Source organism: Petaurus breviceps, unplaced genomic scaffold (genome assembly GCF_028583685.1).
Source record: "Petaurus breviceps papuanus isolate PSGF00001 unplaced genomic scaffold, PetGlider_PUasm1.0 164, whole genome shotgun sequence".
Lineage (NCBI taxonomy): Eukaryota > Metazoa > Chordata > Mammalia > Diprotodontia > Petauridae > Petaurus > Petaurus breviceps.
The window spans coordinates 2631807-2650756 of record NW_027185735.1 but is presented as its reverse complement, the minus strand read 5'-3'; the positions used below and the strand labels follow the sequence as shown (position 1 = coordinate 2650756).

At 35.5% G+C, this 18950-nt stretch overlaps 1 protein-coding gene across 3 annotated transcripts in view; it reads right to left on the bottom strand.

The window, feature by feature from the left end:
* Window positions 1-554: 554 nt before the first annotated feature.
* BAZ1A (bromodomain adjacent to zinc finger domain 1A) overlaps window positions 555-18950 on the bottom strand; it is a 122453-nt gene continuing 104057 nt past the window's right edge. For all 3 annotated transcript variants that reach the window (XM_069082206.1, XM_069082207.1, XM_069082205.1), the window contains 6 exons: window positions 9864-10111; window positions 9558-9778; window positions 8003-8484; window positions 4659-4801; window positions 3070-3157; window positions 555-1560 (listed from right to left, as the gene is read on the bottom strand). In XM_069082206.1, coding sequence (XP_068938307.1) covers window positions 1367-1560; window positions 3070-3157; window positions 4659-4801; window positions 8003-8484; window positions 9558-9778; window positions 9864-10111 — 1376 coding nt within the window. In that variant the 3' untranslated portion in view covers window positions 555-1366. The remainder of the gene's footprint in view (window positions 1561-3069; window positions 3158-4658; window positions 4802-8002; window positions 8485-9557; window positions 9779-9863; window positions 10112-18950) is intronic.

Below are 18950 nucleotides of genomic sequence, written 5' to 3'. Positions count from 1 at the left end.
AAATCTTTATGAAGAAATGACATTAATCTTCATCTCTATACACATACAGCTAGCACCTTTTAAAGTTTAGACTGTTCACTGAATGACAAAATTTCCCAACTTCTAATCTGAAGATCTTTAAATTTCGATTAAATGATTGTTTAACAATAAAATAGGTCTTTAAACTACCATATAAAGTATGTGTGTGTGTGTGTATTTTCATTCTTTTTTAACATGAATAATTTCCTACAAGGGATACAGAGGTTCTAAGACAGAGGCCACAACTGCTAAATAACCCTGGCTTATGCTAAATCTTAGAGCCCTTACTATTCCTACCATGAAAACAGATGGCATCCACAGGAAAAAGCAGCTGAGAAAATATCTAAACTCAATGTTACTAGAGACCTATCCCCTGAATTATGAGATATTTTGATTTTTTACCTCAGATGTAGCTGTGCACCCAAATTCACCTTATTTCTCAAATGTCAGGAATTGTCACTTCATGTAGCCTTTATTTGCTAAAAAGGCCATAAATGAGGGCAAAGACTATAGCAATGAATTCCAGAACACCAGACTACTTTGAAAAATGTATCCTTTTATTTGTACACTTATAAAGTCGTACATTGAAACTTATAATACAGTTCTGTAAAAGCTACTTATTGCTGGAAGAACTGTCAGGGAAAAGGGAGGGTGTTACCTTTTTCGGATGATCATTAGGAAAAGTTAGAGGAATAAACAAAAACACAGTAAATTTTTAAAAAAATTTAAGGAACTTTTTCCAGGTACAAATTTTATAAATACAAAAACAAATCCACAAATTTCTTTGAATACTAAATAAATATCTACTTAGTAAACTCCAACTGAATACCTCCAGCTAGCACTGGTACAGCACTTTTTATGATATGCAAAAAAATTGTACTCATTCATGTGTAGTGTTCAAAGGATGTGTTCATAAAACAATTCTTAGTCATTTACAGTTTCTAAACTGTGCTAAAATAGAAGATTTTATTTATATTAATAAAACCCCCACAATGCCAGAGTCTAGAAAAAAGTAAAAGATGAAAAACAAGTCAAAGGTGTAGAAAATAATTATTTTTGCAAGATACTTGGACACATGAATGATCTTTAAAATGTTAAACCTCTGTAAACAAGTACTGTATCCAATACATTTATTAGACAATGAACAAAATTGTAGCAAAGAAAATCTTTCCTACATTCTCCTGAGTGCTTAATATTAAAATTTGAGAACATAGTGCAGGCCACACTTTAAAGTGGTTAAACAGTTGTTATTGCTTTATGATATGACTGCTTTGTAGCATGATTTAATATTCCATTTTCACGAATAGTATTAGGTTTTCCTCAGAATAAACCCTTTAGGAGGACAAAGTTATATCCGTGATTTTTTTGCAGCTGGAGGCATAGTGTGGTCCACATTACCAGGTATAACATGCAGTCCCAGCTTTTGAGCTTGAATGTGGAAAAATGCTTGAAGTCTAGTTCCAGCTTTTGCTTCACTTGTATTACGAGGGTTGTACTCAAAGCAGTTTGAAAACATTAACTCAACATCTTCAATAAACTCAGCTAGAAACAAAAGAGGAGTTAATATGAAGGTTATAAAGTTGTTGTACAGCCAAAAAAGTAAATTTTTGATAACAGTTTACATTCATAAAAGGCTAATTAAAGTGTCTTACATAAATCCTCTCATTTATGTTTCACAAATTAAGAAGTGTAAATATCCTTATCTCCATTTTACAGATGAGGAAACTAGTTTCACAGAAATTAAAAGACTTACCTAAAGTTACTACTTGAGTGTAAGAGTCGGGATCTGAACCCAGATCTACTGACTTGAAGTCCAACATTCTTTCCAATACAATAATCTTAAAAATTACATTAAGAGAATGGACTCTTGTTTTTATTTTTATTATTAAGTAAACTGGGGGCCTATAAAAGGCAACAGAATGATATCTGGAACTTTTGTCCTATGTATCTATAAAAATATTGTCTCAGCCCATTTATCTATAATTATATTAAAATTTATCTCTTATTATTCTGTATATGGCACTTTTTACTCAATTCTTGACTGTTTTTGATCCCTATTTGAGTAGCCCGTTAAATATCAGGTGGGATATTATCCACAAAACCCATAATTAAAATTAAAAGAAAAAGTAGCATCTGCGGAGGCTAGGTGGCGCAGTGAATAGAGCACCAGCCCTGGAGTCAGTGTAAGGGTTATGGGATTTAAAGATCTTCCATGCCCCATTGGACGTGCTGACGTAGCAGGAAGGGGCGGAGCAAGCGAAAGCGAAAGCCAGAGAAAGCGAAAGCCAAGCTAGCGTTCCTGCGGTGGCTGGCGGTGGTGGCCACGGTGGCAGCAGCAGCAGAGGCAGCGGCAGCGCAAAGCCCTTTTTGAGCCCTTTCTGCTAAGGGCTCCTGCTGAGGACTGCCAGGGGCCGGAGCTGCTGGGAGCGTGCTTCCAGGACGCTGGGTGGTTGCTGTGCGTGGGGAGAGGAGGACCTTTGCCTGAGGTAGCCTGTTCTGTTTTAAAGGCTTGAAGATGTGGGTGCTTTCTACTTTATCTACCTGTGCCAATATCATAACTACTCTGATGGCTTTCACTTTCTGGTTTTGGGACTCAGTCTTTTGGTATCTTAATAAATTTTCTAGTTTATTTCCTCATATTATTTCCCCAAGCATGACGTATTTTGTACTGGATAATTATATCAGCATATTTGTAATCTCCATAGGCATTGTGAATATGGCATTGCTGATACAGTCAGGAGGACCTGAGTTCAAATCTGGCTTCAGACACTTAACACAAAAAACTAGCCATGTGACCTTGGGCAAGTCACTTGACCCCAATTGCCCTCCAAAAAGAAAAAAGAACCTAAACAAAAAAAAAAAAAGAAAAGAAAAAGCATCCACAGAATTGAAAAGAAAATAATTTATCTTCATATAAAAGTTAATGAAATAACATTCTACTACTTCTAAACTTCTCTTTCTTAGCACAATGCTTAGTATATTTGATATGAATTGAATTAGTCAGAAATATAATTTAAAAAACCTTAAGAGAAACAAATGTAAATTACTTACAAGCTAGTTTATATTCACATTTGTTCACTTTTTCACGGATTATATTTAAGGCAATAGGTTTTTTGATGATATCATAGTAGTCTGGTACCTGCAAAATAATAATTTAAACATTATCACATAATAAAGACAATACTGTTAATCAAAGAAAATTAACCAAACTACCAACTGCTATATTACAAGTGTATATTATTAAAGGCTCAAGAAAACAGAGGAAGTAACTATGAACGTTCTCAGATGTTGAATATTACTTTAACATTAAAAGCATAAAGCAAATTAAGGCATAGTTTCAAAAAAAATTACACATTAAGTGGATAAGATAGTCTTGCACAAAGCTGTGGAGAAATAATATTTTTACATTTATGTAAGAATAGAGATACAGAATGCCAGAGAGAGCTAGGTTTAAATCCCGACTCTCACACATGATTTAACTATGAAACAACAAAACACTTAACCCTCTCAGTACCTTGAGGCAATCCCTTAAGCCTGCAAATTATAAAGATGAGCTGTCAATATTCACTGGTCTCCACAGTAGGGGATCACATATTCGCTTCAAATATAAAGAGCAGCTTCAATTGCTTATCTTTCTGGCAGATTTAGGAAGGAAAGTCATGAAAAGGAGATAATGGCCAATACTGCCAGAGTGGCAAGCAGTAAGACTCAATAAGGTTTGCAAATGCAATGCCAATATTTTAATAGTGCCAATAATGCCAAATATCGTGTTCCTGGTTACTGAACAGGAAATGTGTACCATGTTCCAAGCAATAGGCAGTAAACACCACCTAGAGAGGAAAGTATAACAACTAAAATTAATCCTCATCTGATTTTCTCAATGACTATGAAGTACTTAGTTTAAGGGGATTCAGAAGGACTAGGTGATTCAATTTCAGGTATTCTGAGTCTTAAATCCAGTGGTCTGAATCCTATCATGCTGTCTTCTTGACAAAAGTGAATGAATAAGACTAGACAAATATGCCAAACTTCCAACAAATACAAATAATTTACAAGTGAGACAAAACACCACCTCTATTCTCTTCCCTCACTCCATAAGAGATAGGTTTAGGAAGGCAGATAGAAAACATCTTAGATTATCAAACCTGATTTCTGCAGGTCAGTGTATTGCCAAATTTCCTTATACTTGGACTACAGCATACGTTGCTAGTAAATAAACGGATCACAACAATAAAAATAGGTAGGCAGAAAAGTGCAGAATCCATCGTTCTGTTCTACCAGCATAAATAAAAAATAGCAGTTTTAAAAAGTATAATAGTTTCTATCCGAAACCTTTAGCGTAAACCATACCAAACCCCAGAGTTGTCAATAGCAAGGTATCCTGTTGAAATGGCTTTCGTTTCACTGCTGAAGCCACGTCGCCGTAGACTGATGAAAAAACTAGAAGAGCACACTTCTCTTGTTTCATCCAAAACCACACATTTTCCCCACGTTTGCACCACTGATATACTACTACTGCCGAAAACGTTAGCAACTAACTTATAAGGAAAACTTAGTTATCATGATAAGTCACTGATTCAGAATACGAAGGCAGATATATTTTATCATAGTGTCGTCCATTTATATACACCCTCATGTACCTGGATCTTGGAAACCAATTTCAAGAAAGGCCAGCTGTCATCATGTCGAACTAGTTCTACAACAAGTTGTTCAAAAGCAGACAATTCATGGACTCCCCCCTGTCTGCCTGAACTCCTTCGGTTCAATGTCTTAGGAGACGAGTCTGAAAAATAAAAGCAGAATATCTGTTTAAAACAAAATGTACATAAATTCAAAACATATTTTAGAAACCAAAAGCAAACAGAAAAACAGAACAATTTAGGCTCTAACCTGAAATCCTTTTTTTTTTTAAATTTATATAGCACGAGACCAAAAATATTCAATTTATATGCTTTGTAGGGTTTTCTCAAGGGGAAGGAAAAGTAAAAATCCTTATTTCTTCCTTTTAAGTCTTAAATGTTTTGCTTTTCATTAGGAAGAGTCCTAAAAATCAGTAACAAATGCAAGGAATTGGGCCTTAGAAAAGTTATTACTTTTTCTTCTAGTTTCCTTAGTAAAAAATCCTTAAAAGGATTAAAATTTAATGGTTCCATTACTTCTTTGTAAATGTGACTTCTTTAGAGATAATGATTCAATTGTATTCAATTATATTTAACCATCTTTTGGGAAGGCAGATTATGTCTAGGTTGTTCTCTATAAATGTAGTATTATGGATAATGTAAAAAGTTATTAGTTAAAAATGTATATAGTCCTTAGGAATAATTTTTTTTAATTATGGGTGTAATAACAGTCTTGTAAATATTACTTTTAGTTCTAGGAAAGAACTTAAAAATTTTTTTTATACCAAAACACTTTTATGACTTTCCTCATTACTTGAGTAAATGTATAAATTAAATAGATGGGATGGGGGGAGGGGAGAGGAGGGACAGTACTTCACTTTGTTCTTTGTAACACCAGTGACTAGTATAGTACCTTATACATGGTAAATGCTTACTTGATACTTGTTGCCTTTAAAGTCACATTGTGAAAAAAAACAACTTAAAATTTTTCTGTAGTAAGTAGATCTAAAAAGCCCAATTTCCCAAACCCATATTGGAAAATGCGTCCCTTGTTATAAATGCATTAACCCCAAACAATGAAGTGGTGAAGAGAAAAGTGAATAGGGAAGTTGTATAGCTAGTTTCTTCTTATGTCTGTACACTAAATTTTCATTATGTTATTATCTGAGTTAGTTTTTATAAAAGACATGACCACAAGTTTTTAAAAAATCATTCCTAAGGACTATATAATTTCTTAACTAATAACTATTTTTACATTATTCATAATACTACATATGGAAATTTAAGCGCCAGATTTTATCAAATATATTTTATAACTAATGGATATAGAAATTTGTATATTGATAAAATGATACTAATAAGACAGTGTGCCAAAAAAACTTATGATCTTTTTTTTTTCCTGAGCAATGCAATACTACAATCCAGTCCTGCTTTATGTTTTTTCAGGTGTTGGAGAACAATAGAGATTGATGTTACCTTCTGCTTTTGCTAGCTTCTTCCTATTATTGCTTTCACATAAACAGATAAATGAAAGATATGATTTAAGATAAAAACGGAATGAAGGGAGGTGGCTATGACTACAGGAAATTATAACCCAATTAAAACAAGAAGAAATGCTAGTGACATTTAAAAATCTTATTGTTCAAAAATATTAGTTCTTTAGACAGGAAGAATCTATTTAGCTGGGAAAGGCGATAACAATTCACAAAGGCATATAAATTCAAGAAAGTTACAATGGTCTCTGTTAATATTAGCAAGGAAATTTTTTGTGGGTTATCTTTTAAAAGAGAGATAAATGAAGGTCTTCATGACAGCCAAAACAATAACTATATTACTATGAGGTTACCTTTTGCACTCTGAATTTCTTTTGAGAATGTTATAGTAAAAGTTGATATTAAAAGTGATTTTCATATTTTTCCTTCTACTATGCTATTTCTGCTAACACATATGAATGCTATAAACAGAAACAGCTAAAACATCTCTTCCTTACTCTTTTCTCCTGTACAAAATTTTCAAAGCTTGAGATTAAGGCAGCATCTGAGAAGGCTTTGTAGAACAGGTAGGATCTTGATAAAGGTAGAGGCAGGGTCCTCCAGTAAGAGGGAATAATATGAGCAAAGCTGCAAAGGATACAGGATATATTGCTAAGAGTTTAGTTTGGATGAAAGAGAATATGTGGAGAGAAAGAATGGGCTGCAATCATAGTGTGGAGTTTTAAATGCTAGTTTTTGAAGTTTGGAACTAATTCAGTAGGCAATATGAAATCACAAAAAAGTTTTTGAACAGGTGGATAACAGACTCAGAACTGTACTTTATTAATTAAGTACATAAGGGCTTGAACTAGGCTTGTAGGAAACAGAAATGGAAAGGAAGGGATGGTGAAAAAATTTATTTATGGGATTTGGGAAGATAGGTTGCACAGTATATAGAATACTGGACCTGGAGTCAGAAGATATGAGTTCAAATCTGCCTCGGATACTTATTAGCTGTGTGACCTTGAACAAGTCACTTAACCTCAGTTTACCTCAGTTTCCTCATCTATAAAACAGGGATAATAACAGCACCTATCTCAGAGAGCTGTTGTGAGGATAAAATAATATATCTGTAAGGTGCTATGCAATCTTTAAAGCATTCCATAAATGTTAGCTATTAACTGAATTGGTTGGGACTGGGAGAATTAGGTGAAAGACTGAAGGAGAATGAGGGAATTTAAGAGTGATAAAGAATGGTGATGCCAACAATAGAAATAGAAAATGGAAGAGAAAAAGAGAAGGCAAGGAATAATGATTTCTACGAATTCAATATATTGAACTTGAGGTTTTAGTAGGATGGTTGTTAGAGGGGTGGGGAGTTGCTTATCAGGTGAAAATGTCCACCAGGGTAGTTGAAAATGTAGGTCTAAAGTAAAAGATCAAAGAAGTAGAAGGATATAAATGTGTAAATATAAGTGGGATAAATGTGGAATATAAATGTGGAAACTTAGCACAGCTGAGACAGGTGATGACAAGAGTAAAAAAGACAGATGAAAGCTAAGGGCAGAACTTTAGGGAATTTGTTTAAGAGAGAGGAGAAATATGAGTAAAGGAACTGTCAGAAACAGAAAATCAAAACAGGATAATATCACATGAACTAAGAGAGAAGAAAATTTTAGGAAGGAACAGATAGTTATCAAAGCAGAAGTATCAAAAGTTGTAGAAAATTTGAAGATAAGGTCACTGAGAAAGATAAGGTCACTGAGAAAAAGTCATTGGACTTGGCACTTTGGATGTCACTGGCAAGGTAGTTTTTATAGGTTTCGTCAGGGGTAAGAGAGATTATGGAGTAAGTAGGAACTGTTCCAAAGTTAATTAACAACATCTTCATACCTGTGGATTGTCTCTTCCTGCCTCTTCTCTTAGGTTCTCTATCCTGAACAGAAAGTTTAGGTGTGGAATGCAAAAGTCTCGCTTCTTCACTTGTCTTTGTGGCAATGACTCTAAAGTTAGGGAAGTTGGAAGGACTGTTCACTGGTATATTTTTAGCAGTCTTCCTGCCTCTACACCTTCTACGAGGGCTGATCAGTTCCACAAATACATCTGCTTGTAATGAACCATGATTCTGACGAGTAGAACGGCTGGTAAGTCTTAAAGAAGCTTTAGTTTCTGTAGCAGGGGCAGATTTTATCTTCCTTAGATTTCTTCCAGTAATTTTAGATGAAGATCCAGTTGGTTTAGGTATAATCTGTTGATTCCGTGATGTATATCTTCCAGAGTCCTGTCGCTGACCACCACGACTTGAAAAAGAAGTACTAAGTCTGCCTCTTGCTTTTATTGGGAATCTGAGTTGTGGTCTTCCTCGTTTTGGTGGGCTAGAAATATTTTAAACATAAGAATTATAGAACAAATCAGGCCTCAATCAAGCATTCCATTACTCTGAATAAGAACTACAGTCAACAAGATTTCTAGAACAAGATATTACACATAAAGTACCACCTCCTTTTCATTATCTTTTCTTCCAAATATGTTTACCTAGAATGTAGTATGACAAATCTGTATAGCTTTACTTCCCTGGTGACCTTATTTATATATAGATTAACCTTTGCCTCTCTTCTCAATACTCTTCCTCTTACCTTCTCAACTCCAGGTCCTGGTGACACTAGAAACTAAGAGATCCAGTAACTCCCAACTATTGTTTAAAAGCAAAATAAAAGAAAACCCAGAGATTCCTACACACATCGGATCAGTCTATCACCTCTAAAACTGTATCAAAATGTTTCTTGTCACTTACAAAGACACTTTTGCCCTATACTGTTACCTCTGATGCTAATTTTATACTCATTTTACCTGCAAAGAACTATTAGGGGGTGAATCTTGACTACATCTAAATATATAGAAGAATTTCTCCACACAATCTAGATAGAAAAGAATGTATTTATTGCTAGACAATCATCAATTTCCTCACTCTTATGACCTTATTTGTTAACTTCAGAGCTTAGCATTGTGTTTGGCACATAAATGCTTTTTCACCTATTTGCTCATTCACTGTTTGTCATTTCATATACCTCTATAATTCCAATTAGTTGTTCTTGAAAACTTGGGACAAAGAACAAAAGCTAAAGTTTCCCATATTGCAGGGCACTCTGGTATCGCCCCAAATGCAGTTTTCTATCCTCAAAACAGAAAAGCCCTCTAATTCTAAGAATGAATTGTGCATAAAGTGCCTCAATGCCAAACCAAATAAAAGGCATGAAAGTCTTTCAGAAATATATTTAGCTCTATCTATTGGATTATGTAGTACTTTTGAAAGTGCTTCATTACAAGGTTAATAAAAATGTATTACTATCCCAATAATCCTTTCATAGCTATTAAGTAACAGTAAATAGAATCTAAGAATGTCAATAACAAGCTCTATTTCTTAGATTTTCTAATCTAAATGACTCACGTCATTTCTTCTTCTTCTTGAGAATCATCATCTTCATCCTGCTCTTCATATTCCTCCTCCTCACTCTGTCCTATTTCATCATAATCTGTTTCTTCTTCATTTTCCATCTGTTCTGCAGTCTCTTCATCACTTTCCACAGATGGTCTCTGTCTAGAGGAAAGTCGTCTAGAACGTTGCTTTGGTCGACACTCTGGACAGAACCAGTCTCCTTCAGGTACAGTCTGACAGATTACACAAAATATCTACGTAAATGGGTCACTGGAGTGTGAACATTAACTGAATATTAAACATAAATAAATAAAATACCTTTAGCTTTGGCCGAACACAATAGGTATGATGGCCTCGATCACAGCCATCACAAAGCACCATGCATTCAGCATCACCCTTCTTTCGACATATCTTACAACGAGCATTTAGTATAGATTTAGACCAGATGACACTACGATCCAAAGTAGAAAGATGAAGAAAGACTTGGGACAGACTAGCAGAAGAAAGAAGAGACTCTCTCCATCGGTCCAGGACTGTTTTGTAAGAACGTCCACTGTCACTGGCATCTTGAGGGAAAAGAAGAAAAAGGGATCAAACTTTTTCTTATTAAAATTTCAAGTGGTCTGTCAGAATTTTCTCCTGTGTATCTCAAACGTTCATGATATATTAAAAAACTTTTATTTCACTACTGGTTAACACAGGATTTGAACCTAGATCTTTTCTTGATGACCATAACAGTATTTCTACCTACTCTGCCACCTGGTTTATCTAACAGAGAAATAACTTGCTCTAATACCACTACGAATATATCACAGAGATATAACTATAAATAGATAATATATGATTTAATAATAACAAAAATAAACAAAATACTTTAAGATAAAGGTAGCTTTGGTTAAGTACATAGAGTTCTTAATAGAAGCAGTATTTTAATATTTATTTGCCAAAAAAAAAAAAAGTTACTAGACCCAATATTTTCTTTCTTCCCCTTTGAGACTTCCCTTGTAACAAAGATTTTTTTAAAAAGGGGGAAGAAACTCAGCAAAGCCAATGAATTAAATGAATCCAAGAGCATATTGTACATCCATAATCTCAACTCTCCAATGATAGCAAAGGGTATAATTTCTCAAGTCTTCTCTAAGACCAAGCTTGGTCATCTTAATTACACATAGTTTTTGTTTGATTGTTCTTTTAGCTCACACATTTGTAGCTATACATATCATTTTCCCATTTCTATTTACTAAACTCTGCTCCAGGTCATATAAAACTTCCCTTGCTTCTCTATTTGTTGTAGCAATATTCCATTATATTAATGCATTATAATTTCTTAAGCAATTCCCCACTAGGATAGGCACCTACTTTGTTCCAATTCTCTTCTACTACAAAAAGTCTTGAATGATTATTTTGGCTTTTTTTGCCTTTGACCTCTTTTTGAGATATAGGTCCAGTAGTAGAGATCTCTGGTCCAAGGGATTTTTTTTTTTTAGCATAAATGCTTATAACTATTAATAATCCAAAACAGAAATCTTTGTCTTTGTAATAGCTATAACACTGACACTATAATTTCTTCAATCTTTTAGATTGGACACCTAGAAGGTATGACTCCTGCCACTACTTTGTCCCTTCTATCCAATCAATACCAAGTCCTATATTCATGGTTACACACTCTCTTTTCAGTTTCAAACTTTTAATAATCTCTAAGCAAATATATTCTTTTCTAACCTTTATTATCTACATTCTATCCCTGGGCAAGAACCTATCATTTCTGTTTTTATTTCCTGTATCCTACTTTACTACTTATTAATTTGAAGAAGTGATGAAAACACCACTTGCACCCCTAAATCCTTTAGTTCTTTTTATAAAACTCAAAATATACTTAACAGGACACTTTTTTTTTTTTTTTTAAGCAATCGGGGTTAAATAACTTGCTCAAGATTACATGGCCAGTTATTTCTGGGTGTGGTGCTGAGGATCTGAGCCCAGATTTGATCCCCAGGTCATCCCGACACTGGAGCCGGTGCTCTTACTCGCTGAGCCACCTGGCCACCCCAACAGGCCACCTTTTTAAAAGTTAAAAACTGTTCATTGACATTCCCTATTGTAAGCCTCCCTTTCTCAATTCAGACAGTCTTAATAAAAAAAAGAAAAAGGTTCAGCAATGAACAAATTTGATATTTTATGCAGTCTCCCCTCTACAAAGAGAGTGGGAAGAAATGTCTTCTTATTTCTGTTCAAGGCCCAAATTTGGTCATTATCATTTCAAAGTATTCAGTTTTAATTGCTTTGTTTTTTTTCCCATTCACATGATTAATTTTTTTCTATTTCTGCTTATTTTACTTTGCATCATATGCCTTTCCATGTACCCCTCCTCCCCCATTCACTTTCTCTTTTCCTAGAGCATAGTAATATTCCATTAAATTCCTATAACACAACATGTTTAATCATTCCTGAATTGTTGGTGTTCAATTTTTATTTATAGTTCTTTGCTACTCTACTTTAGTCAACATGGGGTCACTCTTTTTGTTCGTAAATTAATAGGCTCCAAATGGCATTATCATGAGTTTAATTAGCAGCAATCTAGTCCTGGTCCTTATCTCCTAATAGGTCTTTCTGTCTCTACTCCTTCCTCCGTATCCCATTTTATCTTTCTTAGAGCTAATGCCTACTTCATTAAGTCTCATTTAAAGCACATACAATTTGGCCCCATTTTGATTTTGGATCCAACTGTTACAATACAAGGGCAGCAAGGTGGTGCATGGATAGAGTGCTGGGCCTGGAGTCAGGAAGACTCATCTTCCTAACTCTGTGACACTGGGGAAGTCACTTAACCCTGTTTGCCTCAGTTCTTCATATGTAAAATGAGTTGGAGAAGAAAATGGCAAACTACTACAATATCTTTTGGGGTCACAAAGAATTGGACATGAATGACACAACTAAACAACATTTACAATACAAACCCTTCTAGTGCCAATCTGGCAGGTGGCCTCTTCACTGTCCTCCCCCCTGAAATGCTTTTTTTCTATTTCTTTTTTTGCCTACTGTAAATTTAATCATCTAAAAAAAAAAAGCCAAGAAGGAAGATTGTGTAAGAAATTAGAAAGAGAAGGGGGGAGGGGGGAGGGAGAGATAGATTGAGATTTATTGAGGTACAGCTTTATTGGTACTTTGGTAACGATGGAAATTACTATGGGTTTGGGGTTTGAGGAACTGGGTTTGGATTTTGACTGCCACTTACCTATGTGACTGTAGGCAGGTCACTCAATCTCTAGGCCTGTTTCCTTGACTGTAAAATGACTAACTGTACTAGAGAACCTCAAAGATTCCTTCCATCTCTAATTATCTGACTATCAAAATTAAGCAAGACTTTTAAGGAAGGAAAGACTAGAGTGTAAAGAACAAGCTGGGTTTTGACCAAGTAAGAAGCCCTTCCTGGATCAGATACTATTCTCCCAAATTCTTGTTTTGGCTTCTCTTCCTTCCCTTTACAACCCCAACTTCACTGTACTCCCTTCATACACTACAGTAGAAAAGAATAATGGAGTCAGATAACCTGAGTCTCCAAATTCCACCTTTATCACTACCTGGGTCCTAGTTTCCTCTGCTATAAAATATGAAGTCCCTTCCAGTTCTGAATCTATAATCCTGTAACTAGATTCCATTACTGATATTTATCTATTCTCCCCCCAAGCCCTCCAATCCTGGAAAACTCCTACCTAGGTCTTACCTTTTCAGTTTCTACTCTGAGCAGCAGAATTCTACACGAGTTTTCATTCCCCTTCAGGCTCCACTCCTGCTACTCCACACTCTTCCTATTAGGTCAAAGTTCACTCTATCCCTCAATCTCTTGCTCCAGAAGTACACTCTACCTTATGGTCCCATCCTCCGACTGGCTTGATGCTTCCAGAACCTCATTCTAAAGAGAATGCCCAAGCCAGTCATGCCTTCACTTCTTTACAGGCTCCACTCCTGACTCTTTGAACTTTCTCTACCATGTCTTTGCAGGTACTTTCTCACCTTTTCTCTCCCATTTTTCAGCTTCTTTTTATGTGTTGTCTTCCTCTTTATTAGAATGTAAGTTCCTTAGGAGCAAGTACTTGCATTTCTGCTTGTATTTGTATTCTCAGTGCTTAGCACAGTTTCTGCCACCCAGTAAGCATTTAATAAATGTTTCAATTAACCTGAGATGCTATACAACTGTGCTAACAAAATTCCACAGCAAATTTGTGCAGCCTAACCTAGTGAGCCCTTAAAGCTGCACAAGCAGGAATACTAATACTCATTTATTATTTGTTCTCTTATCATATTTTCCATAGTAGCCTTAACATTTTAAAAATGTTTTTATTTCATTAAATATTTCCCAATCACATGTTAAAAAAATAATAATTAAAAAAAATTCTGAGTTCCAAACTCTTTTCCTCCCTTCCACTGCCCTCCCAGAAGGCTAGCAATTTGATACTGATTATACATGAAGTCATAAGAAACATATTTCCATATTAGCCATGTCACAAAAGAAAAGAGACAACCCCCCCTCAAGAAAAATAAAGTTTAAAATATGTGTCATAGCAGCTATTTTAAACCTCTCTCTTGGGCCTTCAACTCCACACTCACTATCACTCTTTCAGCAAATAAGTTCACCAGTGATTTTGCTGTAAAGATTTAACGCCATTTCAACTAGGTTCTCTCGTCTTTCATACCTAAAAATTAATGTCACCTCTAATACAAATCTCTCTTTCCTTGCAAACTTAAAAGGAAAAAGTAGCCCTTCTGCAGGCCTATGCCCTGGATCCCAGTCTTTAATTTTATCTTCCTTGTCCTTATTCTAGCAACCAAGTTCTCTCAGATATCTTCAATTTCTTCTCTATTAGCTCCTTATAACTACTTAAAAACACGGTTGGGTCCCCACAATCCTTAGTCTGTTTTTGGACTACCCTTCATAATCTTCCTTACCATTACTACCATCAATACTTCTCAAGCTCCTACAATCTGGCTCCTACTCTTGTCTAATGAAACTACTCTCTCCAAGGTTATCAACAATCTCATAACTGCCCAATTCAAATGCTTTTTCTCAGTCCTCATCTTTCTTGACCTTTCTGAAGTATGACTTCTGATTGCACCACACTCCCTCATACCCTCTCCTCTCCTGACTTTCGTGACGTGTTCCTGATCTCTTCAGCTGGCTTTTTTTATCCTCCCATCCTATAAATAAGGTATGTTTTCCCCAAAGTTCTCTTTTCAAAATTTTGTCTTATCTCTATAATTTCTCCCTTGGAAATGCAATACACTCCTATGATTTCAATTATCACCCTCTTTGTGGATAACTTCCAGATTTTTATTTCCAAGCCTATCATCTTTTTCCTTAGTTATAATCTAGCATTTCCAAATGCCTACAAGATTTCTACATGAATGTCCCATGGAAACCTCAAATTCAACATGTCAGAAAAAGCATCTTCCTAGCTAACCTGCCCCTCTCCCTTTAATACCACATTTCTATTGACAGGACCACTAATTTCCCAATCACTCAGGTTTAAAATCTCAATTATCTCCCACTTCCCTCCCCATCAAATTGTTATGTATTGTTAATTCTACTTATGTAATATCACAATCTGGTTTCCCTCACTCCGTTTTTATTCCCAATACTACCCTCATTACAACCTGAATCATCTTTTTACTTTTATTCTCTTCCTAGTCCATCCTTAGTATTATTCTCCCTAAATACAGCTCTGATAAGGTTAAGTCATTTGCCTATTTGAAAACTTCAATAATTATTTGTTGACCAAAGAATATCTAAATTCCTTAGCCTGGTGTCCAAGGCTCTCTAGTCTAAGGTCCAATATATCTTTTTTCAGTTTGGTTTCCTATTCTTATCTTTCATGCATCTTATGTTGAAGACAGATTCTAAATATATACCATAAACCAAATACACCCTGTGCTTTTCCTACATTTGTGATTCAGAATATGTTCTTAATATCTTCACACATCTTCACCCTGTCTAAACTGTTCCCATTCCTCAAAGCCTAACTAAAAATGCTGCCACTTTCAGATCTAAATAACTGGAAAAACATTAGTTAAAAACATTAGTTGCTCATGGGTACGTCAAGCTAATATAATGAAAATGACAATTTTACATAAATTAATTTACATATTTAGTGCCATACCAATCAATCTACCAAAAAATTTTTTTATAGAGCTATGAAAAATAGTAACAAAGTCCATTTGGAAGAACAAAAGGTCCAAAATATCAAGGGAATTAATGAAAAGAAATACTAGGGAAGGTAGCCTAGCCATACCAGATTTTAATCTGTATTATAAAGCAGCAGTCATCAAAACTACTCGGTACTGGTTAAGGAATAGAGTAGTGGATCAGTGGAATAGATTAGGTACCCAAGACGCAGCAGTCAATGACTATGGTAATCTCCTGTTTGATAAACCCAAAGACCCCAGCTTTTGGGATAAGAACTCACTATCTGACAAAAACTGCTGGGAAAACTGGGAAACACTATGGCATAAACTGGGCACAGATCATTATCTTACACTGTATACCAAAATAAAGTCTAAATGGGTGCAAGATCTAGGTATAAAGGCTGATAGTATAAGCAATCTGTGAGAGCAAAGATAGTTTACTTGTCAGATTTATGGAAAAGGAAAGATTTTATGACCAAACAAAAGTTAGAATGCATTATTGAAATGCAAATTAGATCATTTTGATTACATTAAATTGAAAAGTTTCTGTACAAATAAAGCCAATGTAACCAAGATTCAGAGGGAAGTGGAAAATCAGGAAAGAATTTTTGCAACCTGTGTCTCTGATAAAGGTCTCATTTAGAAAATATGCAGAGAACGGAATCAAATCTATAAGAATACAAGTCATTCCCCAATTGATAAATGGTCAAAGGATATGAACAGGAAGTTTCCAGAGGGAGAAGTTAAAGATATCTATAAGCATATGAAAAAATGCTCTAAATCACTATTGATTAAAGAAATGCAAATCAAAATAACTCTAAGGAACCACACCTCACCAGTCAGATTGCCTAAGAGGACAAAACAGGAAAATGATAAATGCTAGAGAGGATGTGGAAAAATTAGAACACCAGTGCATTGCTGGTGGAGTTGTGAACTGATTCAACCATTCTGGAGAGCAATCTAGAACTATGCCCAGAAGGCTATAAATAAGTGCATACCCTTTGATCCAGCAATGCTACTTCTAGGGCTGTATCCCAAAGGGATGATAGAAGTGGGAAAAGGACCTGTCTGTACAAAACTATTTACAGCAGCTCTTTCTGTGGTGACAAAGAATTGGAAATCAAGGGAATGCCCATCAATTGGGGAATGGTTGAACAAGTTGTGGTATATGAATGTAATGGCATACTGTTGTACTACTGTGTTTCCCCGATAATAAGACCTATCCCGAAAATAAGCCCTCCCCTTACTGTGTAAGATTCCTCTAAAATAAGCCCTCTCCCGAAAATAAGCCCTATTGAGATTGCTACTGTAGTGAAGGTGATCCCCTGCGCTACATTACGGTACCCTCTGTATGCACCGTCCCCCCCCGCCCCCCGGTGAAACGCACGCCGCGCTCTGAGCTGCATCCAATCAGAGCTGCAGCAGTGAGCACGTCATCCTGTTCTTTATTGAATTCATTATTGAATAAAGGTACATTTTTTTGTTCACATTTACCTGTTCATTAAAATTGCTGTCAATGTTCATTAAAATAAGCCCTCCCCTGAAAATAAGCCCTCTGGTGTTTTTCTGTCAAAAAAAAAAATATAATAAGACAGTGTCTTATTATCGGGGAAACACGGTATAAAAAATGAGAACAGATGGACTTCATGATAACCCGGAGAGACTTCTATAAAGTGATGCTGAGTGAGAAGAACAGAACCAGGAGAACTTTGTACACAATTACAGACACATCATATATGTGACGACTAACTTGGATAGACTGGGCTCCTCTCAGCAATGCAAGGTTTTAAGGTAACTCCAAAAGGCTCATGATGGAAAGGGATATCCTCATCCAGAGAAAGAACTACAGAGTCTGAATGCAGATTGAAGCAAACTACTTGGTCTCTTTTTTTTGTTTGTTTTATTTCTTCTTTCTCATTGTTCACTCCATTGGTTGTAATCCTTCCTTACAACTTTGACTGATGTTTAATGTGAAGGTTTTTGTAGATCCCATATTTGATTGCATGCCACCATAGCGGGGAGGGGGAGAAAATTTGAAACTTAAGGAACTGTGGGGCACTGAATGTTGCAAACCAAAAGTAAATAAATTTAAGAATAAAAATAAAAGAATTATTGAAATATACACAAAAAAGCTGCACTTTTAATTAAGCACCCTGTCTCCCTCTGAATACTTTATATCTTTATAATTTATATGCTATATTTTAACTTATATTACCAGTGATTTGTGTAGGTCTTGTTTCCTATACTAAGCTATAAATTCTTGGAGGACAAGTTTTGCTTATTTTTGTATCCCCCATGGTATTTAGCCTTTTATGAACGATCTTTGCTAGGGAATAAAGACTGTATTGTGATAAAATTTTCTTATCCCTAATTGTTTTCTCTAATCAGACTTAAAGATCCATCAAAGACAATGCCCAGTATGACTTTTAATGAATCAACAAACAATGACTAAGCAACTACATGCAAAGTAAGGTTCTAGATGAGGCAGTCAACTCTCAACTCTTTGGAAGCAAGAATCTCCATCCCATCTATTTTTTGACTTTGCTGCTGCTGTGTTCTACCCTACAAGGTAGATCTCCACAGATCATACTAAGAAAAGCTAAGCCACTCAGACACGAATTCCCTGGGATCATGCATCCTTTATCTTCATCTCTTTCTCTTCAGTTTTCCAACTTCTATTTGTAGAACTGTAATCAACATTATCATTGTCTCTGGAAAGGGCATATCCAGGACACACCTACTGTTCCATTCCATGACCACTTAGTGACTTCGGAGGCAAAATACTCTTCCTCTTCACCCCTATGTCTCTATATGTGATGCCTAACTCTATATTAAATGCTAGCTTCCCTGGGTCTGAACAGTCTTTTTGCCTACCCAAGTCATGTTTTACTCTCAGGACTTTGTCACCCTATTTTTTTTTGACACTTTCTCCCTCCATCACCTGCAGTACCCTTCTTCCAGTGCTAAGTGCCTCCCAGGATCTCCATACTGAGGAAAGGCCCAAAGTTGCAAAGCAAAAAACAAATAAAAATCCCAGGCAACTACTCTCTTCTGACCTTTGTGCAAATTTTTAAGCCAAAGTCAGATGAAAAAACTTTCATCTTTCCAAAATGTTATGAATAGCTATTAAGATGAAGTTAAAACAACAGAATATTAATCATAAGACTAGCAAAACTTAGTGACAAATAACATGATACCTTAGAGCTTTAGGCTTGAGAAATTCTT